The sequence below is a fragment of the Mesoplodon mirus genome, assembly GCF_964341445.2.
Source record: "Mesoplodon mirus genome assembly, chromosome: 5".
Classification (NCBI taxonomy): Eukaryota; Metazoa; Chordata; class Mammalia; order Artiodactyla; family Ziphiidae; genus Mesoplodon; species Mesoplodon mirus.
This window is the reverse complement of record NC_138980.1, coordinates 61,404,723-61,423,686: the sequence shown is the minus strand read 5'-3', so window position 1 is coordinate 61,423,686 and position 18,964 is coordinate 61,404,723. Positions and strand designations below refer to the sequence as shown.

At 43.3% G+C, this 18,964-nt stretch overlaps 1 protein-coding gene across 2 annotated transcripts in view; it reads left to right on the top strand.

The window, feature by feature from the left end:
* The window catches only part of SH3RF2 (SH3 domain containing ring finger 2), a 142,280-nt gene that overhangs the window by 100,866 nt on the left and 22,450 nt on the right, over positions 1 to 18,964 (top strand). Inside the window, exons 6-8 of one of the 2 annotated variants that reach the window (XM_082620912.1) lie at positions 8,771 to 8,862; positions 10,173 to 10,343; positions 17,547 to 17,779. In XM_082620912.1, the coding sequence (XP_082477038.1) occupies positions 8,771 to 8,862; positions 10,173 to 10,343; positions 17,547 to 17,779 (496 nt within the window). Of the gene's footprint in view, positions 1 to 8,770; positions 8,863 to 10,172; positions 10,344 to 17,546; positions 17,798 to 18,964 lie in introns of both variants that reach the window. The other variant, XM_082620911.1, reaches the window with a different exon arrangement.

Sequence of the window (18,964 nt, the reverse complement as noted above, 5' to 3'; positions counted from 1 at the left end):
TCTGTTGGTATTATCTTTAATTTCTTTCATCAGTATCTTATAGTTTTCTGCATACAGGTCTTTTGTCCCCCTAGGTAGGTTTATTCCTAGGTATTGTATTCTTTTTGTTGCAGTGGTAAATGGGAGTGTTTCCTTAATTTCTCTTTCAGATTTTTCATCATTAGTATATAGGAATACAGGAGATTTCTGTGCATTAATTTTGTATCCTGCAACTTTACCAAATTCATTGATTAGCTCTAGTAGTTTTCTGGTGGCATCTTTAGGATCCTCTATGTATAGTATCATGTCATCTGTAAACAGTGACAGCTTTACTTCTTCTTTTCCAATTTGTATTCCTTTTATTTCTTTTTCTTCTCTGATTGCTGTGGCTAGAACTTCCAAAACTATGTTGAATACTAGTGGTGAGAGTGGACATCCTTGTCTTGTTCCTGATCTTAGAGGAAATGCTTTCAGTTTTACACCATTGAGAATGATGTTTTCTGTGGGTTTGTTGTATGTGGCCTTTATTATGTTGAGGTAGGTTCCCTCTATGCCCACTTTCTGGAGAGATTTTTTTTTTAACCATCTTTTAAAATATTTATTTATTTATTTTTGGTCTGTATTGGGTCTTCGATGCTGCGCGCGGGCTCCCTCCAGAAGCGGCGAGCAGGGGCCACCCTTTATTGCAGTGCACAGGCCTCCCACTGTGGTGGCCTCTCCCGCTGTGGAGCACGGGCTCCAGGTGTCCAGACTTCAGTAGCTGTGGCACACTGGCTCAGCAGTTGTGGCCCGCAGGCTCCAGAACACAGGCTCTGCAGTTGTGGCACACGGGCCCAGTCTGGAGAGTTTTTATCATAAATGGGTGTTGAATTTTGTCAAGAGCTTTTTCTGCATCTACTGAGATGATCATATGGTTTTTCTTCTTCAATTTGTTAATATGGTATATCACATTGATTGATTTGCATATATTGCAGAATCCTTGCATCCCTGGGATAAATCCCACTTGATCATTGTGTATGATCCTTTTAATGTGTTGTTGGATTCTGTTTGCTAGTAATTCGTTGAGGATTTTTGTATCTATATTCATCAGGGACATTTGTCTGTAATTTTCTTTTTTTGAAGTATCTTTGTCTGGTTTTGGTATCAGGGTGATGGTGGCCTTATAGAATGAGTTTGGGAGTGTTCCTTCCTCTGCAATTTTTTGGAAGAGTTTGAGCAGGATGGGTGTCAGCTCTTCTCTAAATGTTTGATAGAATTCACCTGTGAAGGCATCTGGTCCTGGACTTTTGTTTCTTGGAAGATTTTTAATCACAGTTTCAATTTCATTACTTGTGATTGGCCTGTTCATATTTTCTATTTCTTCCTGGTTCAGTCTTGGAAGGTTATAACTTTCTAGGAATTTGTCCATTTCTTCCAGGTTGTCCATTTTATTGTCATAGAGTTGCTTGTAGTAGTCGCTTAGGATGCTTTGTATTTCTGCGGTGTCTGTTGTAACTTCTCCTTTTTCGTTATAATTTTATTGATTTGAGTCCTCTCCCTCTTTTTCTTGATGAGTCTGGCTAATGGTTTATCCATTTTGTTTATCTTCTCAAAGAACCAGCTTTTAGTTTTATTGATCTTTGCTATTGTTTTCTTTGTTTCTATTTTATTTCTGCTCTGATCTTTATAATTTCTTTCCTTCTGCTAACTTTGGGTTTTGTTTGTTCTTCTTTCTCTAGTTCCTTTAGGTGTAAGGTTAGATTGTTTATTTGAGATTTTTTTTGTTTCTTGAGGTAGGCTTGTATAGCTATAAACTTCTCTCTTGGAACTGCTTTTGCTGCATCCCATAGGTTTTGGATCGTCGTGTTTTCATTGTCATTTGTCTCTAGGTATTTTTTGATTTCCTCTTTGATTTCTTCAGTGATCTCTTGGTTATTTAGTAATGTATTGTTTAGCCTCCATGTGTTTGTGTTTTTTACATTTTTTTTCCCTGTAATTCATTTCTAATCTCATGGCATTGTGGTCAGAAAAGATGCTTGATATGATTTCAATTTTTTAAAAATTTACCAAGGCTTGATTCGTGACCCAAGATGTGATCTATCCTGGAGAATGTTCCATGCTCACTTGAGAAGAAAGTGTAATCTGCTGTTTTTGGATGGAATGTCCTATAAATATCGATTAAATCTATCTGGTCTATTGTGTCATTTAAAGCTTCTGTTTCCTTAATTATTTTCATTTTGGATGATCTGTCCATTGATGTAAGTGAGGTGTTAAACTCCCCCACTATTATTGTGTTACTGTCAATTTCCTCTTTTAGAGCTGTTAGCAGTTGCCTTATGTATTGAGGTGCTCCTATGTTGGGTGCATATATATTTATAATTGTTATATCTTCTTCTTGGATTCACCCCTTGATCATTATGTAGTGTCCTTCCTTGTCTCTTGTAACATTCTTTATTTTAAAGAATGTTATTCTCTATTTTATCTGATATGAGTATTGCTACTCCAGCTTTCTTTTGATTTCCATTTGCATGGAATATCTTTTTCCATCCCTTCACCCTCAGTCTATATGTGTCCCTAGGTCTGAAGTGGGTCTCTTGTAGACAGCATATAGATGGGTCTTGTTTTTTTTATCTATTCAGCAAGCCTGTGCCTTTTGGTTGGAGCATTTAATCCATTCATGTTTAAGGTAATTATCGATATGTATGTTCCTATGACCATTTTCTTAATTGTTTTGGGTTTGTTTTGTAGGTCCTTTTCTTCTCTTGTGTTTCCTACATAGAGAAGTTCCTTTAGCATTTGTTGTAGAGCTGGTTTGGTGGTGCTGAATTCTCTTAGCTTTTGCCTGTCTGTAAAGATTTTGATTTCTCCATCGAATCTGAATGAGATCCTTGTCAGGTAGAGTAATCTTGGTTGTAGATTCTTCCCTTTCATCACTTTAAGTATATCATGCCACTCCCTTCTGGCTTGTAGAGTTTCTGCTGACAAAGCAGCTGTTAACCTTATGGGAGTTCCCTTGTATGTTATTTGTTGTTTTTCCCTTGGTGCTTTCAATAATTTTTCTTTGCCTTTAATTGTTGCCAATTTGATTATTATGTGTCTCGGCATGTTTCTCCTTGGGTTTATCCTGTATGGGACTCTCTGCACTTCCTGGACTTGGGTGTTTATTTCCTTTCCCATGTTAGGGAAGTTTTTGACTATAATTTCTTCCAATATTTTCTCAGGTCCTCTCTCTCTCTCTCGTCCCTCTGGGACCCCTATAATGCGAATGTTGTTGCATTTAATGTTGTCCCAGAGGTCTCTTAGGCTGTCTTCATTTCTTTTCATTCTTTTTTCTTTATTCTGTTCAGCAGCAGTGAATTCCACCATTCTGTCTTCTAGTTCACTTATCCATTCTTCTGCCTCAGTTATTCTGCTATTGATTCCTTCTAGTGTAGTTTTCATTTCACTTACTGTATTGTTCATGTCTGTTTGTTTGTTCTTTAATTCTTCTAGGTCTTTGTTAAACATTTCTTGCATCTTCTCGATCTTTGCCTCCATTCTTTTTCCGAGGTCCTGGATCATCTTCACTATCATTATTCTGAATGCTCTTTCTGGAAGGTTGCCTATCTCCACTTCCTTTAGTTGTTTTTCTGGGGTTTTATCTTGTTCCTTCATCTGGTACACAGCCCTCTGCCTTTTCATCTTGTCTGTCTTTCTGTGAATGTGGCTTTTATTCCACAGGCTGCAGGATTGTAGTTCTTCTTGCTTCTGCTGTCTGCCCTCTGGTGGATGAGGCTATCTAAGAGGCTTGTGCGAGTTTCCTGATGGGAAGGACTGGAGGTGGGTAGTGCTGGCTGTTGCTCTGGTGGGCAGAGCTCAGTAAAACTTTAATCCGCTGGACTGCTGATGGGTGGGGCTGGATTCCCTCCGTGTTCATTGTTTGGCCTGAGGCAACCCAACACTGGAGGCTGCTAATGGGCTAATGGCAGACTCTGGGAGGGCTCACGCCAAGGAGTACTTCCGAGAACTTCTGCTCCCAGTGTCCTTGTCCTCACGGTGAGCCACAGCCACCCACCACCTCTGCAGGAGACCCTCCAACACTAGCAGGTAGGTCTGCTTCAGTCTCCCCTGGGGTCACTGCTCCTTCCCCTGGGTCCTGATGCGCACACTACTTTGTGTGTGCCCTCCAAGAGTGGAGTCTCTGTTTCCCCAGTCCTGTCAAGTCCTGCAATCAAATCCCACTAGGCCTCAAAGTCTGATTATCTAGGAACTCCTCCTCCTGTTGCCGGACCCCCAGGTTCGGAAGCCTGACGTGGGGCTCAGAACCTTCACTCCAGTGGGTGGACTTCTGTGGTATAAGTGTTCTCTAGTTTGTGAGTCACCCACCCAGCAGTTATGGGATTTGATTTTACTGTGATTGCACCCCTCCTACTGTCTCATTGTGGCTTCTCCTTTGTCTTTGGATGTGGGGTATCATTTTTGGTGAGTTCCAGTGTCTTCCTGTCGATGATTGTTCAGCAGTTAGCTGTGATTCTGGTGTTCTCACAAGAGGGAGTGAGAGTACGTCCTTGTACTCCGCCATCTTGGTTCAGGCTCTCTCGTCATCTTCTACTTGTTGGTCAAGTTCCTCTAGGTCAGGAGTGCGTGTATCTTTTCAAATTAGTGTTTTTGGTTGTTTGTTTGTTTGTTTGTTTTGTACATATACCCAGGAGTTTAATTGCTGGGTCATATGTTAGTTCTATTTTTATTTCTTTGATAAACCTCCATACTGTTTTCCACAGTGGCTGCACCACAGTGGCTCCCACCAACAGTGTACAGAGGTTTACTTTTCTCCACATCCTCACCAACATTTGTTATTTGTGTCCATTTTTGATAGCCATTCTCACAGGTGTGAAGTGATATCTCATTGCGGTTTTGTTTTGCATTTCCCTGATGATTAGCAATGTTGAACGTCTTTTCACATGCCTGTTGGCCATCTGCATTTCCTCTTTGGAAACATATCTACTTAGACCTTCTGCCCATTTTTAATCAGTTGTTTGTTTTTTTGTTGTTGAGTTGTATGAACTGTTTACGTATGTTGGATAGTAATCCCTTATTGGTCATATCATTTGCAAATATCTTTTGTCATTCAGTAGGTTGTCTTTTCATTTTGTCAATGGCTACATTTGCTGTGCAAAAGCTTTTAAGTTAATTAGGTCCCATTTGTTTATTTTTGCTTTTATCTCCTTTACTTTAGGAGACAGATCCAAAAAAATATTGCTACAATTTATGTCAGAGTGTTCTGCCTATGTTTTTCTCTAGGAGTTTCATAGTATCCAGTCTTATATTTAGGTCTTTAATCCATTTAGAGTTTATTTTTCTACATAGTATTAGAGGATGTTCTAATTCCTTTCTTTTATATGTTTTCTTTTTTCTTTTTCTTTTTCTTTTTTTTTTTTTTGTGGTACACGGGCCTCTCACTGTTGTATCCTCTCCCATTGCAGAGCACAGGCTCCGGATGCACAGGCTCAGCAGCCTTGCCTCACGGGCCCAGCTGCTCCGCGGCATGTGGGCTCTTCCTGGACCGGGGCATGAACCCGTGTCTCCTGCATTGGCAGGCAGACTCTCAACCACTGTGCCACCAGGGAAGCCCCCTTTCTTTTATATGTAGTTGTCCAGTTTTCCCAGCATCACTTATTGAAGAGAGACTGTCTTTTCTCCATTGCATAGTCTTTTCGCCTTTGTCATAGATTAATTGAACATAAGTGTGTGGGTTTATTTCTGTGCTATCCTGTTCCATTGATCTGTGTGCCTGTTTTTGTGCCAGTACAATACTGTTTTGATGACTATTATGGTTTGAAGTCAAGGAGTGTCATTCCTTCAGCTCTGTTCTTCTTTCTCAAGATTGTTTTGGCTATTCGGGGTCTTTTGTGTTTCCATACAAATTTTTAAATTATTTGTTCTAGTTCTGTGAAAAATGCCATTGGTATTTTGAGAGGGATTGCAATGAAGCTGTAGATTGCCTTGGGTGGTATGGTCATTTTAACAATATTGATTCTTCTAATCCAAGAACACAGTATATCTTTCCATCTATTTGTGTCATCTTTGATTTCTTTTATCAGCGTCATAGTTTTCAGAGTACAGGTCTTTTGCCTCCTTAGGTAGGTTTATTCCTAGGTATTTTTGATGTTGTGGTAAATGGGATTGTCTTCTTAATTTCTCTTTCTGATCTTTCATTGTTAGTGTATAGAAATGCAACAGGTTTCTGTATATTAATTTCATATCCTGCAACTTTACCAAATTCATTGATGAGCTCTAGTAGTTTTTCTGGTGGTGTCTTTAGGATTTTCTATTCATAGTATCATGTCATCTGCAAACGAGCAGTTTTACTTCTTCCTTTCCAATTTGGATTCCTTTTATTTCTTTTTCTTCTCTGATTGCCATGCCTAGGACTTCCAAAGTTATGTTGAATATAAGTGACGAAAGTGGACATCCTTGTCTTGCTCCTGATCTTAGAGGAAATGCTTTCAATTTTTCATCATTGAGTACAATGTTAGCTGTGGGTTTGCCATATATGGCCCTTACTATGTTGAGGTATGTTCCCTCTTTGCCTGCTTTCTGGAGCGTTTTTATCATAAATGGATGTTGAATTTTATCAAATGCTTTTACTACATCTATTGAGATGATCATATGCTTTTTGGCATCTTTTTTTAAAGCTTATTAAAATATATTTCACATAACATACATTTAAGCCATTTAAGATGTACAAGTCAGTGATTTTTAATATATTCACAGATATGTGCAATCATTTTCACCACAATTTTACAATATGTCATCACCTCAAAAAGAAACCCTGTACCCTTAACTATTATTCCTATATCCCCCTATAACCCCAGCCTCTGGAAACCACTAATCTACTTTCTATATAGATTTGCCTATTCTGGTCATTTCATATAAATGGAATTATGTAATTTTTTTTGTGTCTGACTCCTTTAAATTAGCATAATGTTTTCAAGGCTTATCCATGTTCTGGCATATATCAATACTTCATTTCTTTTATGGTTGAATAATATTCCATTGTATGGATATACCACATTTTGTTTATTCATTCATTAGTCAATGGACATTTGGGTTATTTCCACCTTTTGCCTATTATAAATAATGCTGCTTTAAAATTCATGCACAAGCTTTAGTGTGGACATATGTCTTCATCTCTCTTGGGTATTGGACTTACTGGGTCATATGGTAATTCTATGTTTAGTCATTTGAGGAACTGCAAAACTATTTTCCAAAGGGCCTGAACCATTTTACATTTCCACCAACACTGTATGAGGGTTTTGATTTCTCTACATTCTTGCCAACACTTGTTACTATCTGACTGGAAGAGTTTTCTGATCCTATTCCTGGATTGAAATGTCACACATACATACCCAGCCATACATACATTTATACAGTCATTGGCACACACACAAAACTATACCCATGCATATTTGCACACACCTCTAGAGTTTACATACATACACACAGAATTCCAGATAGACATTTACAACCACACATACATATAATCACACAGAGTATACATGCTTATCAATCCACAGACCCGCATATGTGAACATAATCAAACATACAATAGACCAGTGCCATCATACATGTACATACAATTGTCATGGGTTCTGAAAAAGCATATGCAATTGTAGAAAGAACCAGAGATACATGTACTCAGTAATGGATTAGCAACTGCCCAAACACACAAATGCAAATAATAGTTTTACCCACAAATGCATAGTCCTAAAAAGGCACACATATGTAGCTACCATCGCTTATGGGTTGACAACTGAAGACAGATTGAATGTATTTACTCTGGATGGCATGGAGATGGTTGAGGTTTCATTAGTCCTTGGTGGACTGGGTAGAAAGATCTTTTTGTTCATTTATTCATTCTTTAAGCTACAAGTACATATTGGGCACATAAGAAATACAATGATGAACAAGACATAGTCCCTGCCCTCATGGAACTTACAGTCTAGTGATGGGGGATGGTCAGTAATTAAACAAGGAAACAATCACAGCCTGTGATATATGCCAAGAAGGAAATAAGCAAGGTAAGACATTAGACAACAGGCAAGGTGCCAGGATAATAGGCAGTTTCCAGATACTTTTAGCATTATTGCTCCCTCTTTCATCCTGGAAAAGTAAAGAGGATGCAGATTTACCTTCCTTAAGTCACTGGGTAAACTGGTGTGTGTGTGTGTGTGTGTGAATGTGAGTGTGTGTGTCTGTGTGTGTGTGTTAATACTGATAGTGTGGGCTCAGGACCTAGACAACCTGGTTTAAAAATTTGTTTCATACTAGTTAGGTAACTTTTCTTTCCCTCAGTTTCTCATCCAAAAATAGGGATGATAATAGTCCCTTTAATAAGGATTAAATTAGCTGATACTTGTAAAGCTCTTGAAACTGCCTGGCGAGTGTTAAGTTCTCAGTATTAGCCATTGTATCATTTTATGAGAATAGGTTTTCATAGACGGAGGTGAGTGCAGTGGGAGATGGGTAGGGAGGGGCCCAGGGAAGAGATCGAGGATCCTGGCAGTACCCTGTTGACTGTAAACTAGACAGGTCTTCTCCTCTGCCCTCTCTGAGCAGTCTTTTAGATTGCGACCCTGGCATGCCACCCCAGCAGACCATAAACCAATCTACCACCACTCAGCTCTGCCCACAGTCCCAAACCACAGAGAAGACACATGCTGGGTGGTGCCAGGCGTGGCCCTTGGTTTTAGTTGCGTCAGGCTGCAGCAACTCTGTTGTGGGTCTGGCTGGTGATGTTCACTGGCTCTGCCTGGCTTTTCTGTCTGTGTAGGTCAGCACTTATCACCCTGCACCTGCCTTCCCAGGACATTCCACAGCCATCATCAGTCTGCCCGGCTCCCAGCAACACCTCTCAGCTAACATGTGAGTAAAAAAAGCTCAACCCTCCACTCCCGGTCCTGGCATAGAGGGGTCATCTTTGCCATCCCTCTGCCATCAAGCATTCCCAGTCCCCAACCAACACATCCAGAGAGATAACAGCTCCCCTTCTTTTACAACCTCCAAAGGGAATAATGGTGAAAAACACAAATTACCAAACCACATCTTCCTGGCTCATTATTTTACAAAAGTAGAAAGAGACTGGAAGATCATATACCAAAACATTGCAGGAAGCTTGGGTACTGAGCAATTTCTATTGTCTTCCTTTAGATTCACAATGCTAGGTCATCAATAGATGTTGCTCTAGTAATCAGCAAGAAATAAATATAGCATTTTAGAGGGGAAAGGAACCTTGCAGATGAGAACACTCTCCTAGCCCCTTTGATAAAACGTTTCAGTGTCTCACAGTCCATAGAGTCTAGAAGGACTTCCTAACATCCAGCCTGAGGCCATTCACTGGTAATCCCGAACCTGGCAAGCCAAAGTGGGTTATTTTTAATGCCTTTAGTCGGGCAGTTATTCTCCTTCCACAGCCTCACTATTCCCCAGGGTCTTCACCCCCTGGCTCATACCTGGATGTTACCTGCCCAACTCCTGTGTGGACTTCAGAGAGGCAAGTCACTGCTCTAACCCGAGAACATTTCTACCATGTTTCAAGCCCATCCTCCTCCATGCCAACATGCAGCCAGTATTCCAGTGTGCCAAACACTGAAATTAACACCTGCCTCCCATTTTCCCATGTCCACCTCCGGCCTACATTAAGCTAAGCTCCTCGGGCCATTCCTGGGGTCAGACATGTCCCTACCCTCAGGAGAGGGAGTGGATCAGAGAGGTTTCTCTGCTGACTCCTCAGTTCCCTGAACCTTGATGGCTGTGACCATTGTCTTGGGGCATATTCTAAGCAGTGTGAAAAAGCATCCTAGATAGAACCATCACTTCCAGGTTTGAGACCCAGCTCTGCCACTGATTCCTGGTCACCAACACCTTTCTCTATTCTAGACCAGTTTCCCCATTGTCAAAGTGCTGATGTGACCTAAATGAGTGATTTGCAGCTATGGGGCACTCTGTTGGAGGAGCAGAGAGGAGGAGGGGGCAAGGATCTGGGCCCCTCCACTGCTACTTCAACCAGGCTCCACCACTTTCATCTGCCTTACATAGTGAGATTTCAGTTCTTAAAAGGTGTTGTTGCTAAACACCGGGCAGGTGGGCTCTGAGTTTTCCTCTCGCTTCACCCTTCACTGGTTCCATACCCTCCACTCACCAGCTTCCTTTAACAGTTCCTTGTGTCTCCCCAGGTTTGTAGCCCTGCACTCCTACTCAGCCCATGGACCCGACGAACTGGACCTGCAGAAAGGAGAGGGCATCAGGGTCCTGGGGAAGTACCAGGATGGCTGGCTCAGGGGTGTCTCCTTGGTGACCGGGCGAGTCGGCATCTTCCCCAACAACCATGTCATCCCCATTTTCAGGTGGGTCCTCTCCAATCTCAGGCATCAGAGGGTCAGGTCACCTAGGCCAGGGGCCATCTGTGGGTTGAATCACTGAAGGACTCAATGCCCTTTCAGAGTAAGGGCCAAGAAACAGCTTTTGCTCTAGTACCCTCCTAACACTTAACTTAAAAAAAAATAGCAGAATAGTTATCTTTTAAATAGCTCTTCACATTTTACAAGCACTTTTGCATCTCTTAACTCATTGGCTATGCTCAAGAATCTCGTTTAAGGTAGATGTTATTTTACAGATGAGGAAATTGATGTGCAGAGTTAACCAGTCTGCTCAAGAGCTAGATTTCAGGTTTTCTACTATATAATCCCCCCCAAATCGCACCTCACACCCTGCACCCTGACACTTCACAATCATGGCACAATGGGAAAACACAATGATCAGAAGACCTCTTGAAGCACCTTGGGAGACTTCCCAGGATGCTGGGCCATTAGGCAGGGTTTTTGTGACTCAGACCACTACCCATCCATCCACACCCCAGGTCACATGCTAGTTACCCTGAAGATCTTCTTCCCAAGCAGCTTTCCCCAATCTTTTTCATTCTCTGGCACATTCAACAATTTCACTGGCATACAGTTTGTCCAGCCACCTCATATGACCACAAATACACACAGACCCCAAAACTATCCATGGTTCCTCCTACCCCCACCCCCATAAGTCCAGGCAAAGCCTGTCACAAGGCAGCAAGACCATCACCACACATACACTCTGTCTTTATGACATACCAGAGAGTCATAACTCCAAGGAAAGGGATAATCCCATTGTACTCTATGGGGGTCAGAACTAGAGTCATATATGGCCAGTTCTGGGGACTTTCATGTAGGCGGGGCAGTGTGTCCAGTGGAGGGCAGCAATGGTGAGGAGACAGAAACTACATCACTGGAGAAACCTATAAAGAAAGTAGGATTATTTGAGCTGCAGAAGACAAGGGTCAGAGGGACCATAACAGAATGTGTAGACCAGGAAGTAGATTTGTTCCATGAGGAGACAGTGAACCAGTGAATACAACTTAGAAGGTTCTGGTTCAATAAAAGACTGCACTTTCTAACCCACAGATTTTTCTAATCAGTCTGGCTGGTGAGGTGGTGGATCCCCTTTCTAGAAAGACTACAGGCAAAATGTGGGTTCCAACAGATCCAGGCAAAAAGATTTCTTCACATGTCAGAAAATTGGAATAGAGGATCATAGTTACTCCTTTCAAATGGAAGGTTCTTGGAATTTGTTAGAAAACTGCAAAACCTCCAAAGGCAAACTAAGGATGTCTACAACTGATGCTTTAATTCATTTATTCAACAAATATGTATTGAGCACTATATGTCAGGCACCTTTTTAGATACTGGAGAAACACCAGTGAATAAAAGACACAATATCCTTGCCCAGTGGAGCTTACATTCTAGTGGGACAGACAGACAATAAACAAGACATGTAAGTAATATATGTGGTGTGCTAATGATAAGGTCTAAGAAGAAAAAAGAAGTCAGGAAAGGGGGATAGAATTTGCGTGGGGGTGATTACAATGTTAAAAGCTTGGTCAGAGATGGCCTTACTGAGTGGTAAGAAGGTAGAATGAAGGAATGAGGGAGGTGTGTTCCAGGCCCAAGGAACAGCAAGTACAGAACAAAGGCCCTGAGGGAGAAGCACCCCTGACATGAAGGCCAATAGGACTGGGTTAGGGAAGTGAGAGGGGGTTAGTAGGTGATGAGGTCAGAATGGTAACAGGGATTCAGATCACACAGAATTTCCTCGGTCGTAATGAGGAATTTGGCTTTAACCATATTATAGGGCTTTGAGCAGAAGCATGACATGATCTAATTTACGTTGTAATCAGAATCCCTCTAGTTGCTGGGTTGAAGGTAAACTATAGATAGGAAAAGGTGGAAGCAGAGAGACTAGTTAAGCAGATATTGTAATAATCCGGTTGGGGGAGGGGGTGACGGTGAAATGAACCAAAGCGCTAGCTGTGGAGGGAGGGAGCAGTGGTTAGATTCTGGGTATATTCTGAAGGTAGAGACAACAGGATTTTCTGACAAATCAAATACTGGGTGTAAAAGAAGAGAAGATTCATGGTGAGTCCACCTTTTTTTTGCCTTGAGTAACTGGAAGACAGAGTTGCCTTTTACTGAGATGGAGTTGAAAACCAAGAGAGGAACAAACAGGTTTTGAGGTGTTGGGGGGAAGCAAAAGCTTGGTTCCTAGAAGATTAAGTCTCAGATGCCTTAGTATTCCTAGTAAAGACATTGGTAAGCGGTTGAGTATACATGTCTAGCATTTAAGAAAGAGGTCCAGCCTTGAGATGGTATTTAAAGCCCTAAGACTAGATGAGATCATCATGATAGGATCCATTGAGGTGGAGAGAATGACAGTGATCCAGGAGCTCAATTCCTCAAGGAAAGAGGGGAAATGATGGCTCCAACACAGCAGGGTGGTAGGTGGTGGAGTCTAATCATGTGAATCCAAGCTGGGAAGTCTTGAGAAGAGTGGGAGGATGGTCCAGAAGTGACAATGAAGAGCAAGGACCTACCCTAACTCATGAACAGTCTTCCATGGAATCTTATCATGAACCCTCTAGGGACCATCTCTACTAATGGGGCATTTGCTTGTGCATCAGGCCTTAGCCCAAAGTCCTGGATATTCCATGAAAAAAAACATTAAAATAAGAGTGACCATATAACTTACCATCCAAACTAGGATGCTTTTGAGATAAAAGAGGGACACTCTACCAGGAGAGCAGGTGTAAACTGAGACTCTCCCGGGAAAACCTGGACATAAGGTCACCCTAACTAGAATGCATGTAGGACTCCATTCCAGTGTACTTCAAGGCTCCAGCTTCCCATTCTCTCCTTCTTGGCTTTTCTCCAAGTTATATCTGTTCTTAGGCGAGTCATGAGCATCTAGACTCACCCGCTCCATGATGGCCGCGTGTTAGACAGTGGATGGAGTTTCAGCACCAGCATAGTTTGCCATGAGTCCATCCCCACCCCCAGCTCATAGAAACCTGCATATGTGCCTATACTGAGATGCTACTTATGCTGATGTGTGTGTTTGCTTCTAGGGAGCCAGCATTTCTAAAAAGGAAAGTCCCTGTCACAGTATATTCTCCTGAGGGCTATTAGGTGACAGCAGATCAATGCTTTCTGTGTGTATGTGTTTTCTCTGACAACCTCTCAGATGCAGAGAAAGTTCCCATACCCAAAATCTTGGACGCAGATGACATGCTCAGTTTGTCTACCTGGGGGCAGCTCACCCTTGTTCTTAACAACCCTTCCCACTGTGGGAGGTTTAATTCCTCCCGCTTCTCAGGGCTGAATGATGCCATCTTTTGTCAGCTGAGTTTTTCCTACTGAGTGGGTTGGACTACGTGCGCAAGGCCCCTTTCTGTTCTAACGTTCTGTGTGTGTGAAAGGTTTTGCCCCGTTTTTGTTGTCTGTTTGCAGTGATGGCTCCGCACTGCCACCAGCCCCCTTGGTGTACAGGGCTGCCTTTTATAAGACAGCCAGACCTCAAAGGTGTGAAGTGCCCCCTGAGCGTTTGAACCTCTGCTCTTACTAGCATCATCTCCTAATGAACTGAGCCAGCCAGAGTTTGGGGATCAATTAGAGACCAGAGTTGACCAAAATGCCAGGGTTTCGATTTACAATTCAGCAAGGGAACTTTTTAATTACTGAGAGAGGAAAGGCTTCTATGCTGTGTAAAGCTCCAGCCCTCTGTGCTCGATGGTGCCACCAGCCTGTCCAACTGTGCCAACCACAACTAAATATCTGCCACCATGACCTAGTTCCCGTATCCCAGAGTTATCCCCTGGCTCAGGTGGTACAGAACACTTGTCACATTTTCATTCCAGCCCTACCTAACAGCACTACATCCCTTTGATTTCCTCTTCCAAGCACAGTCTCGGTAGAGGCATAAGTGTCCTCCCTTTTCAGAGGCTGCAGAAGCCAACTCCTCCCCCCTCCCCTCCCCTCCCCCCTCCTCCTCCTCTTCTCTCCTCCTCCCCCTCCCCTCGCCTCCCCTCCCCCTCCCCCCTTCCCTCCTCCTCCTCCCTCCTCCCCCCTCCCCTCCCCCTCCTCTTCCTTCTTCCTCCTCCTCCTCCTCCCCCTCCTCCTCCCTCTCCTTCTTCCCCTCATCCCCAACCTCCTCAACTCATCACCACAGGTGAGGGACAGGCTCAGCCTCTTGGGACTTGGAAACATGAACAAGGAAGGAACAAGGGAGGAGAGAATGTGGACAGAGTTGAAGGCCATTCATGGTGGGGACTCAAGGAGCAGCACCTGATCAGACTCTTCCCACCTCAGATCCCTGCTGCCCAGCTCTCAGCAGCCTCCCTTGGATCCTGTTTCCAAGCTCTTTCCGCTCCCTCCTGTCCTCCCAATAAATGCCCTTCTGTCCAATAAGCCAGGATATTTCTCTTTCTGGCAACATTCACTGGACACATATGCCATCCTGATGCCTAAGGGGTAGAGAAAAGTGACACGAGGGCTACCACTCACTTTCCTTTAACTTTCTACATAGAACTATATAAAGATTGTCATGGTCCAAGCTTTTGCCTTACCAGGAGGTTACTGGCAATGCTGAGCAGGATAGAGCCACTGTGTGTCATGTCCATTTCAAATTCTGCGCAAGTTCTTAAGGACTCATATCTCAGGTAGAAAAGGGGACACAGGGACCTGCACACTCAAAGCATCCCAGTGGAGCAAATCAGAGGCAACACATACACCTCCCACTTAAACCCAGAATGTCTTTCAGTCTCTCCATCTAGAAAACAGGGATCATAATATCTGCGGGTCTGGGGTGTCATGGGGATAAATGAATATAAGTTTGCAAAGTGCTTTGACACTAGAAGAACATGCTGGGTAAGTGCTGAGCTTTTTGCCAAAAGACATAGAGGGACTCAGTGTTGGATGGGGGACTTGATATTTAGGAGTTTCTGGAATCCAGCCTCATGCTGGGTCCAGAAAAATGAAGTTGTACCTTGGTCTGTAAACAGTTGTCCAAAGAAGGGACTGGTGGAATTAGGCTGGCTTGGGCCTCATTAACTGTATTCTGTCCAGGCTGCTGCTGCTGCTTCTGCTGCTGGCAACAAATTTGGAACCTGTCTTTCCTGTTGCCAGTCCATTTTGCAGCATCCAACACTTTGAGGCCTTTGTTTAAAACACAGGTAGGGGCTTCCCTGGCGGGGCAGTGGGTAAGACTCCACCTGCCAATGCAGGGGACACAGTTTCGAGCCCTGGTCCAGGAAGATCCCATGTGCTGCGGAGCAAGTAAGCCCGTGTGCCACAACCACTGAGCCTGTGCTCTAGAGCCCGTGAGCCACAGCTACTGAGCCCACGTGCCACAACTACTGAAACCCGCGCTCTAGAGCCCGTGAGCCACAACTACTGGAGCCCACACTCCTAGAGCCCGTGCTCTGCAACAAGAGAAGCCACCGCAATGAGAAGCCCACACAGTGCAACAAAGAGTAGACCCTGCTCGCCGCAACCAGAGAAAGCCCTCGCAGAGCAACGAAGACCCAGCACAGCCACAAATAAATAAATAAATAAATAAATAAATAAATAAATAAATAAATTTATTAATTTTTTTAAAAAACAGGTAGATGCAGACTGTGCCAGGCAAGCCAGTGCTGGGGAGTTCTCTCCAGCCCAGCCTTCATCTCCAGAATGTAGTCTGAGCTCTTCCTGGTGTACAGCCCACTCTGCCTCACTGACTGCATCCCCAGGGGCCAGAAGCAGGCTGAAGGCTGTGGACAGAAGCCCCTCTCTGCAAGCATCAGTTCCCAGCATGTTTGGCTGCATATGCTTCCTGGGCAGAGTTGGCTGCATTACATGATGCCTTTCCCATCTTGTATAACACTGGTGGCTCAATATTAAACTACATATACTTTTTTTTAAAGCAAAACAAGGAGAGAAAAGGAGAAATAAGGGGAAATTACCTAAAGAGAAACCCGGAGGCATTGACAGGAAGGAAAATACGTGGAGGGCATCTCTGTGCCAGGGCCTTGGTTGAACTGGTTATCTCCAGGGAATTAGCAGGGGTTATTTAATCAACAGAGTGACAAGGGGATTCATGGACTACTCGGTAGGGGCTGTGATGTTGGGGCAGGATGGTAAAAGGGCAAGAAGGGCCTGTAAAATGACACGATTCCCCATGGGGTTCAGGGAGTTGCAGGCTGGAAACATGGACAGGAGATTGCTGTTTTACAAAACATTAACACTGTTCTTAAAAATCAGAGCCTAAGCCTGAAGAATTAGGTCTTATGGAGGCATGTGTAGGGCCTACCAGCTCCTTTAGTTTGTTAATTTTCAAGTAGGATGCAGGGTTTTCCAAACGATGAATGCTCTAACTAGCCAGAAGGTAGGTAGCTTAGTGGTAGAGCGAGGGGCCAGCCTGGACCTGGGTTCAAATCTCATATCTCTTCATTGCTTGGACAAGTAACAGTAAATCTCTATTTTTTAACCTACAAAACAGTAGCACTAATAGGACCTACCTCAAAAGGCTGTCGAGAAGAACCTGTGAGATGATGTGGGCAAAGTGTTTGGCCAATGCTGGGTGTTACAGTGGGTATACAGTAAGTGCTTACTATGTGTGAGACAAAATGATTGGCTTCAGTGCTAAAAGCATCATGGCAGCCATTCAACAAACATTTGTTAATAAACAATATGTGCAGAACACAGAGGCTATAAAACAAGTCATATAAAATCTCTGCCTTCAAAGAGTTTAGGATCTAGTGGGAAAGTCACTGGAAGAACAAGAAATCGCCCCTGCAAAGCGAAATGAGCACATACAAGATCTTGTGCTCTGAACTGAGGGCTGAAGGGACACGGGGTGAAGAGTGATCAGAGCTGGAGTGAAAGATGAAGATATTCAAGTCTTCTAGTTCCACCAGGCCTCAGTATAAGACCCTCTCCCTTCCCTCAGCATGCCCACACAGTTATCCAGGTGTGGAAGCTGAGGTCTCCATAGTTAAGCCTGTGTTGAAGACAAGTATAAACATATATATATATATATATGTGTATATGATGTATGTATGGGTAGGAATACGATGAAGAGGGACCACATGTGCTATACAGTTAGGAGCTGACCGTTTTTTTTTAAAACAGGACTCTTGACTGAAACTTTTCTTTCTCTATTTCTTCTCTTTCACAAAAAAAAAAAAAAAAAAAAATTTGCATAACCAGAAAGACATCTAGTGTTCCAGACTCGCGGAGCTCTGCTCTCCACGCCACATGGACGTTATCCACCTCCTCTGTGTCCTCCCAAGGCAGCATTTCAGAAGCTGATCCCCGGCAGAACCGGCCCTTCAAGTCCGTCTTCGTGCCCACAGCCATAGTCAACCCCGTGCGGAACCTGGCCGGTCTGGGGACCCTGGGGCAGGGCTCCCTCCGCAAAGGGCGGAGCAGCATGAGAAAGAGTAAGTGGTGGCAGAGAGGTAGGTGCCTAGAGCTAGGGGATGGGGGGATCTCACACTGGCAAACAGAGTGCTTTTTGCAAAAACAAGGATCTTGGCTTTAAAACAAGCCTCTGTGAAGGTTGCTTTACACTTCCCAAATACTGCATTGTTTTATCAGATGAAGCCACATGGACTCAAGGTCCCCGCCCTCAGTCACTTCATACACACACACTGACTGATTGGGATGATACCAGCCCTGAGTGCCAACGTGTAATTAGAGCATGGCCAAGGTGGATGCTGGTTCTTATTAAGACAGGACAACTAAGGCACTTGCTGGGTCAATGCTTCTTAAACTGTGCTCCACGGAACCCCTCAGGAGGTGCCAAAAGGGAAATAAGGGGAAGAGGAAAAGAGGAGTCGTTGCTAAGAGCCCCTGAATCCCACTTTGTTTAACTAATATATGCACAAGGTAAAAGAATTATATTGTACAAAAGTACATTATATTGTACAAATGTCTCCTTCATATCCTTCCCCCCCAGTCCCAAGTTTTCGTCCATGTACATACATACCTTGTAATCTTAGTACACTGTTCTGCACCTTGGTTTTATTTTTATGTAGCATCCACATTGCACACATGGCAATTACATAGCTCCTTCATCTTCAAAGCCATGCTTTTATCTCCTAATATATTGAATTTCTGCGTAAGGCTTCATTTTCAGGGGTTCTAAAAAAGTGGTTGAAACCCACTGTTCTATAAAACATCAAGCCTTTATATTCGTACACCACTCTAGAAGAAGACAACAAGCCAAGCAAAGTCAACTTGATTTGTTCTAAATCCCCTGACTTAAACTGGGCTCTGCCATCCCTCCTGCTATCTTAAAAAATGATCAAAGGTGAAAATGCAGTACTAGTCAGAGCAAAAGGTTCACATGTGAGACAGTATGCCACACAGACATTAAAGCAATTAGTGCCCCAAGACAATTAAAGCAATTATCTTAGTTCTATCCTTTCTCAGTGCTTTCTGATCATCTGCTTGACCACCAATCCCACCACTGTTGCTTCTTAATTCTAGCCAACGGTGCCTTCCTCCTCACCCTCTCCTCCACCTTCTCCCCACAAAACACACCTGCAATAAGTTATCCCACCACAACAGCCTCGGGCAAGTTACTGACCGCTTCGGCCTTCAGTTTTCTCATTTGCAAAATG